We start from the raw sequence: 23,072 nt of genomic DNA, 5'->3' as shown, positions 1-23,072 counted from the left end.
TCACATGCGTCAAATTTATGCGCGTACGGTTCGCCGTAGATTGCTAGACGACGTCGTTTGAGCGTTTGTAATAAACGCGAGTACCCGCATCGAAATACGAAATATCGCATGACAGTGATTGATCAAATGTCAGCAGACGTAAGTTTTTCTGCTTTCCAGTTTACATAACATTCAGTATAATAAAACAAATATTGCATGTAGTTGAGGGTAACATTGAAATTTTCACCCCTCGAGAAACCATTGTCAACATCGGCTATGTCTCGGTTGACAATGGTTTTCTCGAGGTGAAAATTTTCAATAATACCCTCAACTACATGTACATGCAATATTTATATAATGACATATACGTAATTTACTTTCTGAAGCGTTTAGTTTTATTAACAAGTTCTACAAATATTATTTTCTTAGTTTTCATTCAGCAAGTAATGATAGAAACCATTTAATCTTTTTAGCATCGAAGAGGAGCGTATTTTAAACTGCATCTAGTAAATTTGGTCAATGGATATTGCATTTGAGATGAATGTGAAATACTAAGAGACACAATAGATACGGTTTATTTACAGTATTTGAATATTGTCAACCAGTAGTAATTTAATGTATTAATGCATGTGCACTACGATGTACAAACAAGCAAGTTTAATAGTTACATGGAAATGAGAGGCTACGAAAGGAGGGTACCACTTACAAGTTGTTATATTCGTCGTTGTCGTTCCATTCAAAGTTGGTGATCGTGTTCCCCACTAATTTTCCGAAGGCATAGATGATGTGTGTGCACAATTGAGGGTCAATGTCCTTGGGGAAGAATTTGCCGGCACCGTTTCTGTACTGGGACCAGTTGGTGTAATAACAAACTACCTTGTATTTTGATGGACCTACAGGAAAAGAAACTGGAATTGATTAAATCCTAATCTTGTTTAAGAATGCTAAAAATTAACTAATCTATTGAAAGAGGAAGGTCCAATTCATCCTCGCTCAACTAAACAGGATAAACACTCTATAACAATGCAAATAACTTCTTAGAATCTCAATATTTACATTCCATCATGACTTGCATTAGTAATCCTTAAATTTTTTTAAGGTAATCATAAAACTTTAACTAATTTTTATTATATACCCATCAATGTATCGTTCTTTGATACTGTGGATTTCACAACGTGTGATACGGTTTTCCGGATCACCACACTGTGGTTTTCTGATTCCGTATCAGTATCCTCTGAAACTGATGCCGTCACAATGCATCAACGCAACGTTATTTGTGGAAAATATTGACCGCGTCACAAAACAAAACTACGTACACAAAACATAATTTCATGGTATGTCTATGGCACGCCAAATTCACAAAAATGAGCTAAACATAGTTTCACAGTTGATAAACTAGGTTTATCGACTGTAAACTATAGTTTACGGACCGTAAACTATAGTTAACGATTCGTTAACTATAGTTTTCATCCGTAAAACTATATTTAACAGTTGTAAACTATAGTTTACAAATGCTAATCCAAGTTTATCTGTCATTAAATAAATGTTAACAATAGATTTTGCTGATAAATACAGATTCGCATTTGTAAACTATAATTTACATTCGTTAATTATAGTTCACAATTGTTAATCCTAGTTTCACAAATTGTGATACTATATTTATCAGATAAACTATCGTTAATTATAGTTTTTGATCGTAAACTATAGGTAACTGCCATTTTTACTCATAAACTATATTAAACAAAACTGTGTTTATCACTTTTTTGTGAATTCGGCGCATTAAATGACTATAAACTTATCCTACAAAACTGTGTTTATCACTTTTTTGTGAATTCGGCGCATTAAATGACTATAAACTTATCCTACAAAACTGTGTTTATCACTTTTTTGTGAATTCGGCGCATTAAAGGGACTGGTTCACAATTTTTAATAAAAATATTTTTCATTTTCGATGTTAAACATTAAAAATATAACTCATTTAATGTTGACAGCCAAAATCTTGACCTTGTGAATGCAAGAATAAAACCAATATTTTAGCCTTAAATCTGTGTTATGTAAACAAAGACTCGAGTCTTTTTATGTATACAAACAAACAAGTGAAGTATTTACTTTGTAATATAAAGCATCTTAATTTTGCATAGTCACAAATTTTAACTTTTAGATGACATATTTTACCCCGAAGATGCTTGAAATGTGAAAGACTTAGATCGATATCCATTTCTTTTGAAAATTTCGTAAACAATAACATACCGCAATCTTTGTTTACAAAACAAATAATAAACTCTCTAAAATGAACTTCTGTGATAATGTATAACCATAATTTTTATGTGAAATCTTTTAAACATATTAAACAATAGATTTTGATCATTAAAAGTGAAAAAGAAAATTTTGGGGAAAATCGTGAGTCAGTCCCTTTAAATGACTATAAACTATATCTTACAAACCGTAAACTATCATTTACATTCGTTAATAATAGTTTAGACTTGTAAATAGAGGATATCTATATTGCGTGTTTTGATATTTGGTTTATCCAACGAGTTGATAGGGTGTATTTATTCGCGAGGCTTGCCGAGCGAATAAATACATGTACACCATATCAACGAGTTGGATAAACCAAATATCAAAATACGCAATTATAGATGTTCTATTTATCTCATACGTCTTCTTTTCACTTAATTTTGAGATAATCCCCAGTATGGTAGAAACAGCTGATTGTATTTGTTTTGAATCCGTGGCTCAGACGTCGTGCTTAATCTGTCTACCTTACGCGGGAAAAAATAGTGCGCTTATAAACCATTAATATACAGTACAAAAGGTCATTTTTATAAAAGAAACCATGGATGAAAATTGTTTTAGAAGGGATTATAGTTTATAATTAATAATGGTTTTGCCATTCCAACAAAGTAACAACTATTGACCGAGTATTTATTTTTTGACGTAGGCCTGACCTTCTGATAAAAGTTTGATGTCGTCGTCGATTTGAAATAAACATGTGTAATAACGATCAATGAAAGTAATATTTTAATGCAGCGTTATTAGAATGTTCAACAGTTTACAATGAAAAGTAGAAATGTTTGTGCATTTGGATTTTATTTACGTAGTTTCTTTGGATCTAAGGGCGAGAGGAAATCCTGAGGCACTTTAAATAGGCCTAGCCTAGTAAGTAAACCTGTTGAGATTTGTTACATTTAATATGCTTCAGAAAAAAGAGACTGTGCTTGGGAATACTTGGTACCGCAGCATGTCGAGGTACTTTCGATTAGGCTTATCCAGTAGGCCGTCGATTCATTGTCGATGATAATAGTGTGCACATATTTTTGTTTTCTGATCGTAATTTTGAGTAGTTACCAACCGAGTTGGCATTATTGTGGCCGGTAACTTGCATTATATGTCAGTGGGGGCAACATCATTTTAATTTTTCTATAAAAGAAATTCTAAATAAATACAGAATAATAAGTTTTACGCTTTATTTCATGCATGGATATGCATAAAAACAGAAAATATGTCATCCAAGCGGAGGCAGTGTCAAAAGTAGTTCGGACCGGAAGTGCTTTATCAAACGGGCGTGTGATAAAGCTAATGCTTTATCTCACTCTCAATATACACCACACATATGAGATAAACCGTAGTTTACAATCGTGAAACCGTATTTATCAGATAAACTATGTTATGCAATCGCTAATGATTGTTTTCATTGTTAATTATAGTTTACGCTTGTGAAACATAGATTATCTGTTAACTATGGTTTACAGATGTGAAATATAGATTAACGTCGTTAACTATAGTTTACGGTCCGTAATCAACTGTGAAACTATGTTTAGCTCATTTTTGTGAATTTGGCGTGCCATATATGTCTGTGTTTTTGATAATTTGGATTACATTTATCATCTTATAAATGTGGATTTAAAATGCAGAAGGGGGTATACAATAAATTTATCATTACTACAGTAACTTCGCGTCTCGTGTGATCTGATGATCCGCGCCTGTCAACTCGACGTGATCCGACTCTTCAGATCAAGTTACTGTAGTAATAATCTATATGTATCATAATATCAAAATAACCACTCACTTTCTATTGAAAGTACGCATGACTATTGCAGTATGTTATCTGCTGCTTACAAACACCTTGCTTTAAAAAAACACGCATGTTACATTAAGTATACAACTATTTCACTATCAAATAGAGATCGTTCACTATCAAATAGAGATCTTGAATGAAAAATTCTCGAATGGAACGAAAAACAACATGGACATTTTTCTAAGGTGAGATTTTCAATTCTACCATTTTATTTGAGCAATGAAAGAAATTTCTCCTCATTTAATGCTATTTTAACCGGTCGACATGATATTAAAATGCAGCTAAAGTAAAAACAATCAATTAAATTCTGTTTTACAAGTGCAGTTTCATTACACGGTATCAAAAATCATATTCAAAATAACTACAGCAACAGTTATCCTGGCCCATTACGGATTTTGTCCATAGAATAATGATTAGTTGTTCTCGTCACTGGAAACCCTGCCAATCTCGTTTAGGCCTTTCTTTTGTAAGTGATAATCAAAATCCTATAAACATGTGTGAATTGAGCTCTTAAGACACAGATAAAACTTCCAGCCTCATGCAATTCTATTTTGCTTAAAATTACCGTAATTCTCTTTTAACATTGAAGGTCCAGTAAAATGATTTTTTTAATCGTTGAAGGATAGGCCCATATGACGAGATATTTCTACAACCTTTCCATCGACACACTGATAATAATTTGTACCGTCATGTACATTTGATAAAACGAAACCCCGTGATTCGCTTCCATATATGATGTCTTCTTCTCTTAGGTCCAGGAAAAGATAATACAAATTGCAGGCGAAATAATTTCCAACTTAAATTGATTTATATCAGCTTGATACATGTATATATTAATATTACAAATATTATAAATCGCATTTTCCTCTATGAACCAACAAATTTCAGCGCGCGACACAATTCGTTCATTTTGACTATGAACAGATAATGAACTAATTTAAAGCACGCGACTAAGAGAGCGTAATGATTTGAAAATATACAACATGTGTTACAAAGATCTCGCAAATCACACCTCGGATTAAAATTGTTAACTTGTGTGAATTATCATCCCAATATTGCGGTCTCCTACCTCCAAAATACAGTGCATCGTGCAATGTTGATAAAAGGAAGGGTGAAACGAAGTGTGACGTCATGTCTATGTGTTGACAGAGACTAGGAGTTCGCTTTATGCAACAAAATAGAAGCAATGTAAACAAACGGTGATTTAGTAAATGAATATAAATATAAGAAATGAATAGCACTTTAGAGCTGTTCATGGTCAATATGAACGGATTTGGATTTGAGGCAAATTTTCTGTGAATCGCTAGCGCGATTCACAGAATTTGCCTCAAATCCAAATCTGTTCATACTGACCATGAATAGCTCAAAAGTGCTGGTCATTTCTTAAATAAATGAAAATGAATATCAAGATTAATTAAAAATGAAACTCGTTATTAAAAAAAATCTATCTCACTGCATTGCAAAATCAAAAAATTCTTATATTTTCCTGATGAGCAAACAAAACACAAGCCTTTCTATACTTAGATATACTATTATGTTTAAACAAAGAGACGCATGCGTAAGATACCTGATTCACCTCCCTTGGAGGTGGTTACAGACGGTGACTGAGTGCTAACAAGACCGTTCGTCGGCCCCACTGTGGGTCCGCCCTCCTCGGCTGCCTCCAGTGTCTCCTTCATCAAAGAAATCAGTGGGTATTTTCCCTCCCCACATATTGTACCCCTAAAGTCATCGAGGGCGAGAGACCATATCATGGCTCCTCCATAGCCACCTTTGATGATGAGATCTGTGACCTATTAGTCGTCATCAAGGGGAAAAAACAAGACACCTATTACAAGGGCAACACATATAAGAATATTACACTGTAACATGTAAATACTGAATTTATATATCAATGGTAGTTCAGATTAAAAGTAGGCAGTTCTCTCACCTTTGTATAGATACTGGTCTTGTCGTCAAAACCAACCCACAGTTTTGTACTTGGATTTACGAAATACGGAACTTTGGCTACCGGGTCTCTGTATGTGGTACCTTGGCCACTCTTCTGCATCTCACAAATCTACATGTATATTTAAAGTAAATTATATTTACACTATATTATACTTGCATTACCCCTTTATTGTATAATAGGGAGGGAAATATGAAAATGTATTCACCCAAGAAAATCCATATTTTCCTACGGCAACGCCCAAGTGGAATATGATTTTTCTTGGTTGGGTGCATCTTCATATATCCCCAATATTTATGCAATGAATTGTTTATTTCTGTAAACCGAAACGAAGCAAATCTACCAAAATACTGCTTCCGGGCCTATATATGTTGCTGAGTTCGCCCCAACAGAAGCACCGATAACGCATTAGAACGTACATTCTACGAGCCACGACATAACGTTCTATGATAACTATTTTAGACATTTCCATTCTCCCTGAATGCTGATTATATGCAGAGTAAGTCTATCAACCATAATAAGGTTATTAGCTGTGGATCAAAATCATAAAATGCCCTCTCGCGTGTCAACAAATTCCTTTTGCGCCTTACTAAGTACGAAATTTTACTCACAGGAAATTACATGGACATATTGTGACGTTACAACAAACTGGGTTTACCTTAACGTAGAGTTAATGAAAAATGCACGAGACGCTCGAAGGAGTGAAATATGATGAAGAAGATAAGATGTGTTGGGGAATTCTCCCTTGCATGTGAATGCCAAGACCAATGAAAATTACCATCTTCAGGTATAATGATGTACATGTGCATCACATTTTATATTAGATTATATTTACACTATATTTATTTATTAGTTACAACAATCATCAACAAACCAGATTCCCGAAGCATTTTATCCTCGGTATCCTCGGTATGTCTTTTTGATTGAAATAATTTTGTGTGCTGTGATTTAGAGCTCTTTTTGCTTGCAATTTTAAACATTTTTGCGATACGGTAGACCAAAGTTGAGAAATCAAACAAACAAGAGGCCCATGAGTCACAGCGCTCAACTGAGTCACCTTGGTCCTTTCATTGGTGAGCTGTTATGATTTTTAAAAGGTTGGGTTTTTTTGTTTTGTTTTTAGATATTTCTTTCCTTATGAAACATGTTGACCCCATAATGTCGTTCCAACCTAAACCCAAAGGATCGCAACATAATTGATAATTAATTCACATAGAACAGAGATGCATCAATATCAATCTTGCTGTTCTGGATAAGATCAAGGTCACAAGGTCATAGATCATGGTATGATATGAAGACCTTGTCTTAAGAAATCTGCATACAGAATATGAAAGCTCTATCTTATATAGTTTAGGAGTTTATAGATTGATCACCGTTCGTTATCTTCACCTTTCATAGGCAAGATTTGGTCAAACTTCAAGATCAAGATTACAGAGTCAAGCACTGAAATATATCAAGGTCTTGCCATAAAGAACCTATATACAAAATATAAAAGCGTTACCTCACATAGTTCAGTAGATATTGATTTGGTCACGTTTTCAAGGATAGTAGGTCAGGGTCACAAAAACTCTATGGACAAAATTTATATGAAAGTTCCACCCAAAAAACATTTAGTTCTGAAGATATTTTCCCAACAGGTTATGTTTTCTTAAAAGTGGGTCGAATCTCAGAGTCACAGGGTCAAAGGCAATGGTACATGTTGGTTAGTTGGTTGTATATTGTTTAACGTCTTACACGAGAAGTTTTCACTCATATGGAGACGTCACCATTGGCGCTGAAGGGCTGCAAAAAATTGAGGCCTATCCTCGGCGCTTACTGCCTTTGAGCAGGGAGGGATCTTTATTGCGCCTCATCTGCTATGACACGGGACATCGATTTATGCGGTCTCATATGAAGGACTACCCCATTTAGCCGTCTCTAAGACAAGCAAGGGATACTGAGGACCTATTCTAGCCCGAATCCTCACAGGGATTATAAGCACTATTTAAGGATGTTTTCATGCATATTTCAACTTTCCTTGCCCAGTGGTTCTCGAGAGAAAAGATTTTCAATAACCCCACTTTATTTTTGCATTTTCATTATTATCTTCCATTGGAGAAATCTGCACAAACCTGAATCCCCTTCACTCAAGCATGCTTTTTGCCAAATTTGGTTGAAACTGACCCAGTGGTTCTGGAGAAGATTTTAAAGACAGACGGACGACGAATGATCAGAAAATTTCATTTGAACTTTCAACTAAGGTGAGCTAACAATATTTGCAAATGCAACAGTGCATAAGTTCCCAATAACTCCTTCTGTTTATAATATACTCTCCTGTAATCGTGTAAAATATTCAGGTTTCTTTAGAATGAAAGAATTTGTCATAATTTTCACATGCAAAAATCCCTTAGATTATAGCATCGTCAAACTTTCAACTCGACAATTACGTTTACAGTGAATATCAATCAAATGAATGTAGATATAGATTGTTACATATATGGCAACTTGCTTACCAGTTATATAATAAAATCATAGTGACATATGAAAGCACCTCATAGTAAGACAGAAAGCCTTTCTCTCCCGTGTAGGGCCCTGATCTTCCAGCGCCCGATGCTGGAGCACCGACCCAGTGCTTAGAAGCGTCCACCAAGGTAAAGCTTCTGCCGTATGTTCCCAGCCCAATGATCAACTTCTCTCGGGGTACTCCTTTTTGATGCCAGTATTCTGCTGCAGATGCCTTTACAAATGTAAAATTTTCAAGTAAATGAATCAAATACAAATTACAGCGTTTTAGCTACTATAGATTTCTTTGAATATTGACTATGGATTAAAATCTATTCACACATATACGTGCTATAGGACAGTATGAGGTAATTGATACAGTAAAACTAACACAACTTTCACGTTTAATCGGGTTTTTTAAAATTCACATCAAATCGAAATATGCACATGTTTCAATCCACAATCATTTCAAAATATGTATATATACATGTATTTTAATGTAATATTTGATGGAATCTGACCACTTTAAACGACTGTTTATCTTTAAAGTGTACACGCAGAAGAATACACGCAGATCTTTTAAATTGGCACGAATGCACATGTTGACGCCCACCTCTTCTCCGTAATCAACTCCAAAAACAACGGTTTGAAAATATAAGTAAATCCATTATCGGGAAACGTTTAGCCCTTTTTGACTACCTTTCGTTCGTGAAAGTCTAAATATATCTGTATATATGCCATTCGCTGTGAGAGAGGAGGAAATGTATTAGCTGTTTAAAGTTACATCTGCAATTGATATTAGACCATGGGCTAGTAAAGGTAATGGGGGATCCCCTAGGGATTTTTGCAAACAAATATTTTTTGAAAGTATATAGATCCTTAATTATAAATCAGGTTGTTTGACATTTCTACGTGGGGGCGTTTACGAGTTTTGGGGCAAAACACATGAAATTTGTAAAAATGATAGCCAAAAACTGGAAAAAAAAACTCTTCAGATCCGATATAGACGTCGTTGACATTTGCAGACAAGTATTTTGTGAACGTATGTGATCCTCTGTTTATATATGAAGTTGTTTGACATTAATATGTGAGGGCATTTAGGTGTTTTGGGGGCTAAAACATGATTTTTTCTTTAAAAATCGCCGAAAAATGGAAAACTTCTTCAGATCCTATATATATGACATGGATATATGACATAGACCTTTCAAAACAATTATTTTCTAAAAGTATGTAACCCTTTGACTATAAATCTGATTGTTTTCATGGAGACCTTTTCGACATTTGGGGCAAAACCAAAAATTTGTAAAAATAATAATCGAAAACTGGAAAAATCAATTCAGATCCGATATAGATGTTATTGACATTTGCAAACAAGTATTATGTGAACGTATGTAACCCTTTGATAAACAAGATATTTGACATGCATATTTGGGGACATTTACGACTCCTGGGGCTAAAGCATGATTTTTTCTCTAAAAATCACCGAAAAATGGAAAACTCCTTCAGATCGTATATAGATAATATGGAACTTTGAAAACTATTATTTTTTTTAAGTGGCATTAATGCATGGAGTACTTTCCAAGTATTTGGGGCGAAAACATGAACTTTGTCATTAAAGTATTGATAAAAAATTGGAAAACTTCAAGAATTTTACAAACACAATATGAACATTCGCAAACATGTATTTTGCTTTAAAGAACTTAACCCCTTGTTTATGTATCTATTTGTTTGACATTAAGGCGAGGTGTATCTATGAATTACTGAGTTATTTGTAAGAGATATGCTTGTTGGCAATATTAATCCAGAATTTATAATCCCATTGCAAATAGCAATTTCAAGCTCCAGCGTCTTGGAGTAACTTCTATAGTGACCTAACATGTTTAATAGTGTAAGTAACTCAGTACTTCTTGTCAGATGGTGCAAACTCATTTTTAACGTGAGATGCTTTGGTAATATTCATTTGTCATTCATAGCTGAGGCACATATGGCCTGAGAGTACGATTTGGCACACCTGTTTGCTTTTGGGGGAAAAAGATGGGTTGTCTGATATGACTTGAGAGAGAAATTATGCAATAAGATATTCTATACACATGTATACAGAGATAACGGAAAGGTGGCCATGGTGGGTTACATTTTTGCTATCCAAGGGTTTGCGATCCGCTAAGCTTCTCTACAACTCTTGGCTACGTTAAAACGATTTTCGTGTAAAAAAACACACCAAAAAACAACATCCTGCATATGACTGGATGCAGGCCAAGTCCCCTGCATCTAATCAGATAGCGTGTTACATTACACCAAATGCAAGATGATGGAATGTGTAAACAATTATAGTCATTGTCATCAAAACACTTCCATTTGATAAGATTTTCATAGTCTCTATACAGCATGGTGGTGTGTAGACTGTGCCATGAGGCTTTGCATGAAAAGTGAAGATAACGAACAGTGATCAATCTCATAACTCCTACAAGCAATACAAAATAGATAATTGGGCACACACGGACCCGTGGACACACCAGAGGTGCGGTCAGGTGCCTAGGAGGAGTAAGCATCTCCTTTCGACCGGTCAAACCCGTCGTGAACCCTATATCTTGATCAGGTAAACGGAGTTATCCGTAGTCAAAATCAGTGTGCCAAGAACGTCTTAGCAATCGATATGAAACACGTCAAACAGCATTTGACCCAATAATAGGTTGTATTGACGAACTAGATCGTTATAACGACCATAGAATTTGCGAATATAACATTGCATATAACATCATGTAACTCACTGGGCGGAGTAATTTTTATTTTGACAACACACAAAGTGTACTTGAAAAACGCATTTTCATTGGTTGAACATGATGTAACCCAAACAGAGTTTGTTTCCTCCATCCGCTAGAGGACACAACTCAAAACTACGAAAATCGTGCTAACGCAGTCAAGGGTTGTAGAGAAGCGAATCGGATCGTAAACCCTTGGCTAGCGAAGTTGGGTAGGTTACTGTATGGCAATTTTGTGGAAGTCAAAAATCTGCCTTTTGATTATCAAAGCAGATTCTTTGACTTGTCGTTTGGATGAAAGGGCTAACGCAAATGCAGACTCAATTGTTTGTTCAGTAGTAACACATGCAGAATATATAAGTTCGCCTTTTGAATTTTTCCAAAATTCAATTCTGCTACCAAATTTTCTGGGGGGTTTTAATTTCAGGTTTCAAGTTTTGTAATCAGTTATATAAGTCCGGATAAATAACAAGTATCTCTCTATGAGCATTGTCATACTCTCAACCACGTAAATCTGCATGGTGTTCATCTCCATATATTAGGATAAACTCAAATACCTTTCCTTGATGCTCAAGAACTATATCTTTAGTATCTGATTTGTTTCGGTCATTGGACCTAGTGTAGGTTTTTCTACAAGTTGGATAAAGCATCGACCCTTTAGCAACCAAATCAATATTTATAGTTGTCCTGTGGGGATACGGGTTAGAATAGGTCCTCAGTACCTTTTGCTTGTCGTAAGAGGCGACTAAATGTGGCGGTCCTTCGGATGAGATTGCAAAAACCAAGGTCTGGTCTCACAGCAGGTGTGGCAGGATAAAGATCACATCCTGCTCAAAGGCCGTACAAGCGCCGAGCATAAATCTAATTTTTGCAGCCCTTCACCGGCAATGGTGACCTCTCCATATGAGTGAAAAATTCTCGAGCAATATACAATCAACCAACAAACTTATTGTACCATAGCCACTTTTATTCTTTGCAAGTTTTTTTAATGACTTCTTCTACTGTTTTTGTCACACACTTTACCAGTTTGTGTTTTTCCCCTCTACTTGAGTTTCTTTATTTAGAACACCCATTTATGGGTGGAGAAAAGTGCCGATAGTAAACACGGGTTGAGTGGACGTCTCTTACAGTTCACTGGACTCGGCGCAACTTCGTCAATGCTCAAGATTTACTTTTAGTAACTAATATTTGTAAATTATTATACAAAAATGTAACACCTGCGATAGAGGCCATGTAAGGCACCATTTAAAGCTTCTAGCTAGTAAACAATTTATTACTCTTGGGACTCTTTCTTCTAATCTTTGAAAACTGTGCCCCGTGAAAGATATTATGTCATTATCCTCTACATTCTGTATAGGATAAATCTTTATTTTTGATGTTGATAGGAGCTTGAAACAGATTTATTTTTCAGGCATGAATAAGATTTAAAGGTTTTGTTTTTATGTGACATCTTTAAAAGTTATCAGAAAATTGGAAAGTTGTTCAATTTTACGTATGACAATATATTTATCCATCTAACAATTGTTAAATATAATTCATTAAACTAAATATTTCATGAATTAGTTCATTATTTGTAATATGTTCGATTCTCAAAAGTCGAGTCATTATTTATCTGGATTTCCCAAATTTTTGCATGTATACTTAAAAGTAACTCATGTGCTTTCTTTTTATTGACTATATACCTAACTGGGCTTCCATACATTAAATATACCGTGTGAAGACATGGAAATGCGGACAGTGATTTTTTTAAGCTGAAAGTTATATTAACTAACTCAAGACTGTGTATATCATTATATAAAGATAGGCCTATTTATAGTATCGAGAAATGAACTGTTTATCATACTGTTCATTTAGTATTGAACATGCTAATTTTGGGAATGTATGTAATATAATTTAGTACGACACGAATGAAATGAATCTATGAAAATTGTACTTTGTAGACATTCAAAAATATGTACCCATTTTACATACTACACTGTTTTCTATTTTTCTATACGCATTTCTCACAAATGCCCTCTCGGGGAAGCCCCTAGCCTAATTGTTTGTGTTTACAATGTGTCGTCTTTAATGCGGTATGGAACACGGTAACGGTCATATTTAATTTGCCAAAATTTTGATAAATTCAAATGGCCATATCTTGAAAACGCCCCAACATAAAGAGCTAGAGCCACGAAAGGTCAAAATCGGCCCATTCTTTGAATTTAATGAAATTGTCCAAATAGAATCTTATGACAATGTACTTCATGAAAAAATAAAATATAGCATGATATTGCTTACTTTGATGGAAAGGGTTATTAGGAAAGTTGTCTTTGTATAACGTTGTGTCGGCAGACGTTAACATCATTAAAACATGTACGAGGGTTGTCTCAAAATTCCGTGGACAAGCGGCGTTTTTCAATAATCTAACGTCACTGAGAAATTAAACTTTTACAACCTGAAGAGCAAACAGTTTTAAATAAAAAATATGTAAAAACAAAATTAATATTACATTTATAATTGACATTGAATAGGAAAAATTCAGGTTTTTCATTATAGGGAACCATAAAGCGGCGCAGGGTAAAAAAAAAGAGGGGGGTTAATATAATCGAAAAGAAATTACAATCGCTGGAGAAAAAAACCCACACTTTGTTCATTTTATTTCTGACAGTATATTTTTATAGAGGAATTTTGTTTAGATATTCATTTATATACCTGGAAAATGTTTATCAGTATGACGGAATATTTAAATGAATTATGATATATCGTGCGACAGTTAGATGCAAATATCCAGCGAAATGATGACGCTATTCGGGGAAAAAAGACGTCGGACCGCACGAGAGATCGAAGAAATTTTGGGAATCAGCAAATCGTCTGTTCACTGCAGTCTATCGGATAATTCATGAATGCATATAGTATGTGCACGTCGGTACTTTGGGTTTTAAAAATGAAGAAAATCAAAGAAGGATTTTATGTTCGAAGGATTTCCTCGATCAGACGCGCGAACACCGCGAGAAAATGTTGACGTCGCAGGTTGTGTCGCCGAGTACAACTTTATCGTAAATAGTTAATTTTCTCAAAAAGGTAAATAAAAGTGCAAATTTTCGGTATTGGTCAACAATGGTATAATCGATAATATATAACAGGTTTTATGAAATTAAATCAATACCTTAAAAGTTAAAAGTCCAGTCCACGGAATTTTGGGACAACCCTCGTATTTCTAATATATGTTCAACTAAAATGCTTTTAAAATACTTCTATATTGTACAGTATATTCAACTTTATCTATATTTTATGGTTTACGCGGTTTATAATATCGTTCAGCAGCTGTCTTTACATTACACGCATTTCTACACATCTTCGAAATAAAATGTTATAATGATTACTTATAATTAAGCTCAGCGTTTAACATTATATCGGATATACATACTGAAATGTACAGCTTAATTTACTGTACTGTGTACTAATCAGGGAAAGGAGTTGTCACGCGTAAAAAGGGGGGGGGGGTGAAGAATTTTTACCGGTGGGGTGGGGATTGCAATCCCCAAACAAATCTACCACTGCTTTTGAATTCATTAATCAAAACTAATTAACCAATTTCATACACAGAAAACAATATCATATTTTTCGTAATATACAGATTATTTTGCGTGGTAATCAAAACTGATTCCTTGCTTTTTAAATAACTTTATACATTTCTGGTTACTCGTATATATTGGGGGGAAAATACAGTTGTCAGGGGATTCGAACTACGCATCCTTCGCTTGTAGATCGAGTGCGTTAACCACTGCGCCACTGTGACTTACTATTTTGCACATATAAGTTATATATGTCTTTATTAAGCTACAATTTATATATAATATGTTTGTAATATTCAACAAGATTTTTTTGTATCATAAACATTACGTTGTAGGTAAGTATTTTGATATTATCTACGAACATACAACATTAATTTCATATTTATCTGCACGGCTTAGTTATAGATCTAAATAGGCTCGTCTTGTAACAAGAACTTCAATCGTCTGCGAAATCCTATAGGCCTATCTTTAGGTTCACTAACTCGTTTTAAATGTTATATTTGGGGGATGGTTATTAAACATGGGAAAAATACGATACTGTACTTTACTCAAGATATCAAAGTATAATTCGATGATCATAAAACTAGCCCATGTACTGAGCACAGCATGTTGACTCCCAGTCCCAGCCATTTGTTTACATGTCAGATGTATACATCGGCGATCTGTCAAAACAGTGGCGGATCTGGTATTTTTTTTTAAAGAGAGTGAGTGTTTAAAGGCTTTAGAATTTTATTTCACACCCTTTCCGCAGCATTTCTTCTAAAGGTTGGTAAAAAAAAAAAAGTTAAAATGGGGGCCAACACTCCAAATTGCTATTCCTAAAACCTAAGACGAAATCTAGGTACCGCAGTATACCGTATAGGCCTATCTAGAGCAAAAAGGGACTGAAATGTTGATCATATGTTTCTATATATAAAGCCAAGTCGTTAAATAATAAATTTAGGTAACAAACTGTAATCACTTACCTATTAACTCTGGAATTCTGGAGGAATTGTTTTAAAAATTCGTGCCGCTGAATCCGGTCCGTTTACGGTTTTGATTTTATAAATTATAACAACAACTATTTAATTAATTTCGATATGAGCAAGATTACAACCACGAAAAGTTTTATACAGAAAAATATTGTGTATTCAGACAACTCATTGTCCAAATATCGTCATGGTTTACGTTATTGCTCGTAGTAAAATAAGCTCAATACAAATGCTATGTTGATCGAATTATCTCCCTATGATTGTAGAGCGCTTTCATGTTTACATTTATGTGACAGTTAAACATCAATGTATCGGCGAAATAAAAAGAACACAAGAAGATAATTGGTGTCTTTTAATTATTTTATTAGCATATTCAACATTTGAGATAAATTGGACCTAAAAGCAAAGACATACACTGTCCAAATATCAATGTTGAACTGATTATTGTCATCACATAATTCGACGATGATCATCCGAAATCTATATTTCATTCCTCGATCATAGATGTACATAAAACTTTTCAAAATAATTGGGATATAATTATGCTTTGAGATCCTATGTGAAAATCTATCATTTTATAATGTTTTATAAGGACACGTCTATTTTTTAAATGAGAAACTATCATCATTCGATAAATTATGTTTGTGAAAGACCTAAAACAAGAAATTTACGTATGGCCACTGTCATCGAACAAATTGAATTCAACATTCATTTGTGCAGTTTTCATTTCTTTACCCATGTCAGAATTTTTAATTTGTTCGTTGAATGTGGCCAAACTGAAATTTTGAATCAAAGTTCCAAAATTTGTCATTTTTAGAGAAAAAATGTACAAACGTCACGTGTTATGACATCTACGGCACAGTTATGACGTCATAGAATTAACATTTTGATATGAATATATTTACTACGATGTATATTGACAATATTTAGTGCAATATTTGTTTGTTAAGTTTCAGATAATTTTTCATAAAAATACAGGCCGATTTTGACCGTTCGTGGCTCTAGCTCTTTATCACACAACCTTAATTTACCTTTATTTTATACACACTTTCAAAAAAGCATAGTGTAGAAAAATCCCTAGCCGGGGGGGGGGGGGAAGTAGGGGGGGGAGGGGGGAGAGGTGGGGGGGGTAATATTTTACTGGCCCACGGTCTACATATTTTTGGATAGATGAATAATTCTGAAATCGTCAATACCCATGCTCAAGTATTTATAAATAAAATATAGGTTAAAAATCAGTTAATGTGCATGTGTGGTAAATGATGAGATGAATGAACCCCATCCGGATTCTAAGATGTAAAGGAGTATATGACGCACAGTGTACAGGGTCATAACTAAGGATTGCAACAAAGAATATTTTGAGTCATAAATGTAATTAGCAGTTATAGAGGATTTTCGGAGCCAAAACTGAGTTTCTTAATCTATGATCTATACATAAATATAGAGATCGAAATGGAAAGCTATCCATCTTCTAAAGAAAATCCAAAACTAACATTGCCTAATACGACATTGTTCCAAATGACGCTATGACTCATCTTACAATTAGTTTCCAGCATGATCAGTCGCGATAGTTCAGTGGTTAGAGTATTCATTTCATGACTGGGTGGTTAGAGTATTCATTTCAGGACTGGGAAGTCGTGAGTTCGAGCCCCGTTTGTGTTCTGACGACGTCAAACATAAGAAGTAAAAATAGGCAGTGACTGGTCCTTGGCCAAAGGTTTAGCATTCAAAAGTTACCGTTGCAAGTCATTCGGATGAAAACTTAGTACGATAAAAACCCCTACTGCTACGACCCTGAGCGCCATGTACAGGCCATTTCTTGTATTTCACGTACAACTGATGACGTCTCAATATCACTGAATCTTTTTTTCTCGAAAAGGCGGAAAAGAAATAAATACCATTTTTAGTATGTCTTAGCATATCTTAATAGGTACTTACGACATTCAAAGTTTTGTCCGAATCATTGTTTGAAGCGTAGAGTCCAGTATGTAGACCAGTGAATGACTCCCAAGATCCATGCAGGTCGTAAGTCATTGTACAAATAAAGTCCATGTATCTGATATAGAAAAAAAAATGATATTACTGCAGTACTAGAAACAGAGTAAGAGTGACGTAGAATGTCACAAAAATAATAATGCTAGAGATACATGTACTGTATTTCTTTTACATTGTATGTTTAATTTTTATGCTACTAGAGAAGAATCGATGCCATGAAGGTGAAACAAGAAAAAACACAGGAAGCAGATTTAAGAAAGCTTTGAAGATTCATCTACTGTCAATAAATCGGCATCACAATCTGCATTAGCATTTAGCTTCACTGTCACATGCATGAGAATCAAGAACAGAATTTCAAATCCGCGGTACATGTAAGTATAGCAACCGAAATGCCCTTGTATGCAAAAATTGCACCAAATCATTTCGTCTGATTTGTAAAACAAAAATATGAGGTAGAAGCAAGATAAAAGAAAGAACCATTATCATATCAATATTTTTCTCATACATGTGGTGTATATTTCAAGTGAGATAAAGCATTAGCTTTATCACACGCCCGTTTGATAAAGCACTTCGGGTCCGAACTACTTTTGACATTGTCCCCGTTTGGATTACATTTTCTGTGTTGATGCATATCGATGCATGAAATAAAGCGAATAACTTGTTATTCTGTATAAGTATTTATTTAGAACTTCTTTTGTAGCAAAATTAAAATGATATTGTCCCCACTGACATATACTACAAGTTACCGACCATAAAAATAAAAACTCAATCAATAACTACTCAAAAATATTACGAAAAGGAAACAAAGAGATGCATCCACACTATTACCATCAACAAGGAATCAACCACCTACTGGACAGGCCTAATCGAAAGTACCGGTACCTCGACATGCTGCGGTACCAAGCATCCACGAGAACAGTCTCTTTTCTTTGGAACCATATTGAATGTGATCAATCTCAACAGCTTTACTTACTAATGCCTCGTTCACACGGATGCGCATTAAATTTTACTTCGCATCAAATTTGATGCGAAGTAAAATAATGCGCATTAAATTAATTCGAATTAAATAGCGTTCACACGGCGGTAATATTTAATGCGAAGTAAACTAATGCGCATTAAATTCGTATGCATATCTATTAAAGGGTGCGCGAAATAAATTAAAGAATAGACTATGTTATTGAAATTTATTTTTATAGATATTTTAATGAATATTGTGTAGATACAGGATTCTTTGTTCAAAGCGCTATATACATGTACTATACTACATGTTTACAATTTACATGCTGATCTACACATAAGGAGTTTTGTCGTGTTTATTTATATGTTCCCAAGAAATTACTTGTTATTTCCTCTGACGACCAACATTCAATCTAGACAATCTATTGTTTCTTCATGGGCCCAATTTTAAAACTTCGGAACGTCTTTTTCACCATTCCGCTGACTACTGTTGTGACGTAATTTTTAATTACTAATACGTATTATAAGTCTACTATGACGTCATATGGTATAAAAAATTAACAATGAGCGGCATATTTGTTTTAAAAAATGTAAAAAACAAAATTATATTATCACTATTTTAAAACATTTTTGTCGTATTTAAAAACAATTCCTTCCACATGCATTACTCAATATGCCTATGCAGAGCACAGATTTACGTCTGACATTATTTAATGACATGCTGTTTGTACATGTTTTTAGTGATTATTATCATTTTGCTTAGTTTTTCGTACAAAGCTGACATTAATATACAGCCAACTGCCAAAAGTTTATAGACAAATGGCGGACGTCAATGTCTAAACGTCAACGTAATACGGATTTTCAGTGGCTATGAAATTACAAAGAGAATAAATCTTACCTCAGTATTTTGTTATATATCCCTTTGATCTGATCATTTTCAACATTCTGATAGGTAGGGATCGATAGAGGTTCCGTATGTAAGTAACGGGTATGTTAATCCAGATGTCATTTATATTTCTCTCCAAGTCAGTGACATTGTTTATATTAGAAAGTCTGCGTTTAAGTTTATTTTTCAACAGAAACCAAATGTTTTCAATTATATTTGCATCAGGTGACTGTGCTGGCCAAAACATACCTGGAATTATGTTTATTTGTTTATATTCTTGTACAATTCGGGCACGGTGAACCGGGGCATTGTCATTTTGAAATATGTAATCGTTAGTAGGAAAAATTTTCACTACAACCGGCCACAATTGTTCTTCAAGGATATCAATATATTTATTTGCATTAATGTTGCCATTAACCACTGTTAGTGTGCCAACTCCATTCCAGGTAATGCATCCCCACAACATTAAACTCATAGCAGGTTTCGGTGGTGCGCCGGGGCTGATGCACACTGGTAACCATTCTTCTCCTGCCTTTCTCCAAATATAAAGTCGATTGTTTTGTCCCAAAACAACTTTACATTCATCAGAGAAGATCACTTTTGACCAGTTATAGTCAACAGTCCACCGTCGTTTACCTCTCGCCCATGCCACACGGTTTTTCCTATTTTGTTCGCGAATCCTAATTTTCTTCCTGCATACACGTCGATGGTACTTATTTTTTGACAAATAACGATGAATTGATCTTTCAGACACGGGAACTTTCCTACCTTGATTAAATTGTCCTGTTATGTCTTTTAATGGAGTGGTACGGTTAAATTTTACAAGCCGCAATAGTTGACGCTCGTCTCTAACGTCCATTTTTCTGGGGCGTCCCGATTTTTTAGCATTTCCCGCACTTCCTCGAATTTCACACCGTTTTACAACAGCATACACGGTTTTCCGGTCCATTTTCAATACCCTAGCAGTTTCAGAATAATTTCCCGTTTGTCTGTAACTGTCTACGACAATTTGTTTCACAGCTGGCGATAAATTCTTAGACTTTCCCATAGCTAGATTCAGAAGCTTGTATCAGACGATCATCAAATAAATACCAACATATGACGTCACATATGACGACACAAGACCCTGTACTTATATGTGGTATGCATACGGAATCCCCGTTATCTATATATAGAATTTACAAAAGAAAAAACAAGCCACTTCCGTGAAGTTGGAATTTAGATCCGCCATTTTGTCTATAAACTTTTGGCAGGTGGCTGTATATAGTTGACCATGGGTATGATGCATGTGACCCAAATTTGCCATTACGCATGCGTGTACATTTAATGCGAATTAGCTTCGTTTAGCGTTCACACGGAGCTAATGCGAGGTAAATTTAATTCGCATTAAATCGCGACGTCAATTTTAATTCGAAGTAAACTAATGCGCATTAAAATCTCCGTGTGAACGCCGTTCAGATTTAATTCGCATTAACTTGCGTTTAATGCGAATTAAATTCTTCGTATGAACAAGGCATTACTTACTATTAAAGTGCCTCAGGATTTCCTCTCGCCCTCAGATTCAAAGAAACCACGTGAATAAAATCCAAATACACAAACACTTCTACTTTTCATTGTAAACTGTTGAACATTCTCATAACGCGGGATTAAAATATTAGGCCTATTTTCAATGATCGTTGTTACACATGTTTATTTCAAAAATACGGTGACATCAAACTTTTACCAGAAGGTCAGGCTGACGTCAAAAATTAAATACTCGGTCAATAGTTGTTATTTTGTGGAAATGGCAAAACCTTTATTAATCATAAAGTATATCCCTTCTAAAACAATTTTCCTCCATGGTTTCTTTTATAAAAATGCCCTTTGTAATATACATTAATCGATTATAACCCCACTGTTTTTTCCCACGTAAAGAAGATTAATAAGTACGACGCTTGAGCCACGGATTCAAACCAAATTGAATCAGCTGTTTCTACCATACTGGGGATCTTCTCAAAATCAAGCGAAAAGAAGACGGATAAATAGAACATCTATAATTGCGTATTTTGATAGTTTGGTTTATCCAATGAGTTGATATGGTGTATTTATTCGCTCGGCAAGCCTCGCAAATAAATACACCATATCAACTCGTTGGATAAACCAAATATCAAAACACGCAATATAGATATCCTCTATATACATAACAAGGTCATAAAACACAATCAAATTGAATGGAAGAGGCACTACCATCTTACATACATGTACGTTGGAATAAGTAGGTCCCAAGTATTTCTATATCGAAATATCTATGAAGGGTGTTGCTTTACCCAGCTACATATACAATATAAATATGGTCTGATATATATAGATTATTTAAGTTGTAATTGGAGAACATGTGTGTGTGCTATACCCATAGCCTGATAATATAGTAGATGGGATATTTTTTTAATTATAATTTTATGTAAAATATTTGAATCTGATTAGTCGAGAAGCATTTGAAAAAACATATTTATCCTCTGAGAACAGAAAACACGCACTCCAGGGTGATAGTAACTAGCAACGAGTAATAGTACTTGACTCTGGGGGATATTATAAAAATTATCATCGGCGTCAAATTTATGCGCGAACGGTTTGTCGTAGATTGTTAGACGACGTCATTTGAGTGTTTGTAATAAACGCGAATATCTGCATCGATATGCGAAATATCGCATGATAGTAATTGATCAAATGTCAACAGACGTAAGTCTTTTTGCTTTGTTGAGTATAATAAAACAAATATTGCATGTAGTTAAGGGTAACATTGAATATTTTCACCACAATAGAAACCATTGTCAACCTCAGCTACGCCTTGGTTGACAATGGTTTTCTCGGGGTGAAAATTTTCAATGTTACCCTCCAAACTTTCGCCAGAGTTTGTTTGCTTTCAATCCAAACTCTTCCAATTAGGCATTATGGGATAGCGATTTCTTAGGCTACGTATACCATGTGACGTCACTGTGGAATGAAGAAACAAGAGCAACGCCAACGTGGCATAATACGCCCGTAGATTTTGCTCAAGGAAAACATATTTTAGTGGGATTCATATTTTAGTGAAGTTAGCACTGTCCTCTGTGAGCTAATTCATTATTATGCTTGTAGAAATGGATATCAAGATATAAAGAGGGATAGCCTTAGAATGCGCTACTTCATAAATATGCTAACGGTTCGGTTTGTATCCTGCCCACAAGGTTTTCCTAATAAATGATACTACGACCTTGACCTTTGACCTCTGACCTTGAAAAACAATAGGCATCTTCCTCTCATCATGGTGATCAAATATACCAAGTTATAATATCCTGGAGCTTACGGTTCGGTTTGTATCCTGCCCACAAGGTTTTCCTAATAAGTGATACTACGACCTTGACCTTTGATCTCTGACCTTGAAAAACAATAGGCATCTTCCTCTCATCATGGTAATCAAATGTACCAAGTTGTAAAGTCCTATG

The 23,072-nt window shown here is 34.7% G+C and overlaps 1 protein-coding gene across 2 annotated transcripts in view; it reads right to left on the bottom strand.

Annotated features, from left to right (window-relative positions):
- Nucleotides 1-23,072, bottom strand: part of LOC125667914 (uncharacterized) — a 179,568-nt gene that overhangs the window by 132,760 nt on the left and 23,736 nt on the right. For both annotated transcript variants that reach the window (XM_056161948.1, XM_056161949.1), the window contains exons 11-15: nt 17,709-17,826; nt 8,536-8,721; nt 5,988-6,116; nt 5,625-5,850; nt 686-872 (exon numbers count right to left, since the gene is read on the bottom strand). In XM_056161948.1, coding sequence (XP_056017923.1) covers nt 686-872; nt 5,625-5,850; nt 5,988-6,116; nt 8,536-8,721; nt 17,709-17,826 — 846 coding nt within the window. The remainder of the gene's footprint in view (nt 1-685; nt 873-5,624; nt 5,851-5,987; nt 6,117-8,535; nt 8,722-17,708; nt 17,827-23,072) is intronic.

Source organism: Ostrea edulis, chromosome 4 (genome assembly GCF_947568905.1).
Source record: "Ostrea edulis chromosome 4, xbOstEdul1.1, whole genome shotgun sequence".
NCBI classification, from domain to species: Eukaryota; Metazoa; Mollusca; class Bivalvia; order Ostreida; family Ostreidae; genus Ostrea; species Ostrea edulis.
Note: the sequence above shows the minus strand (reverse complement) of the source record. Positions and strands in the feature narration are given on the sequence as shown.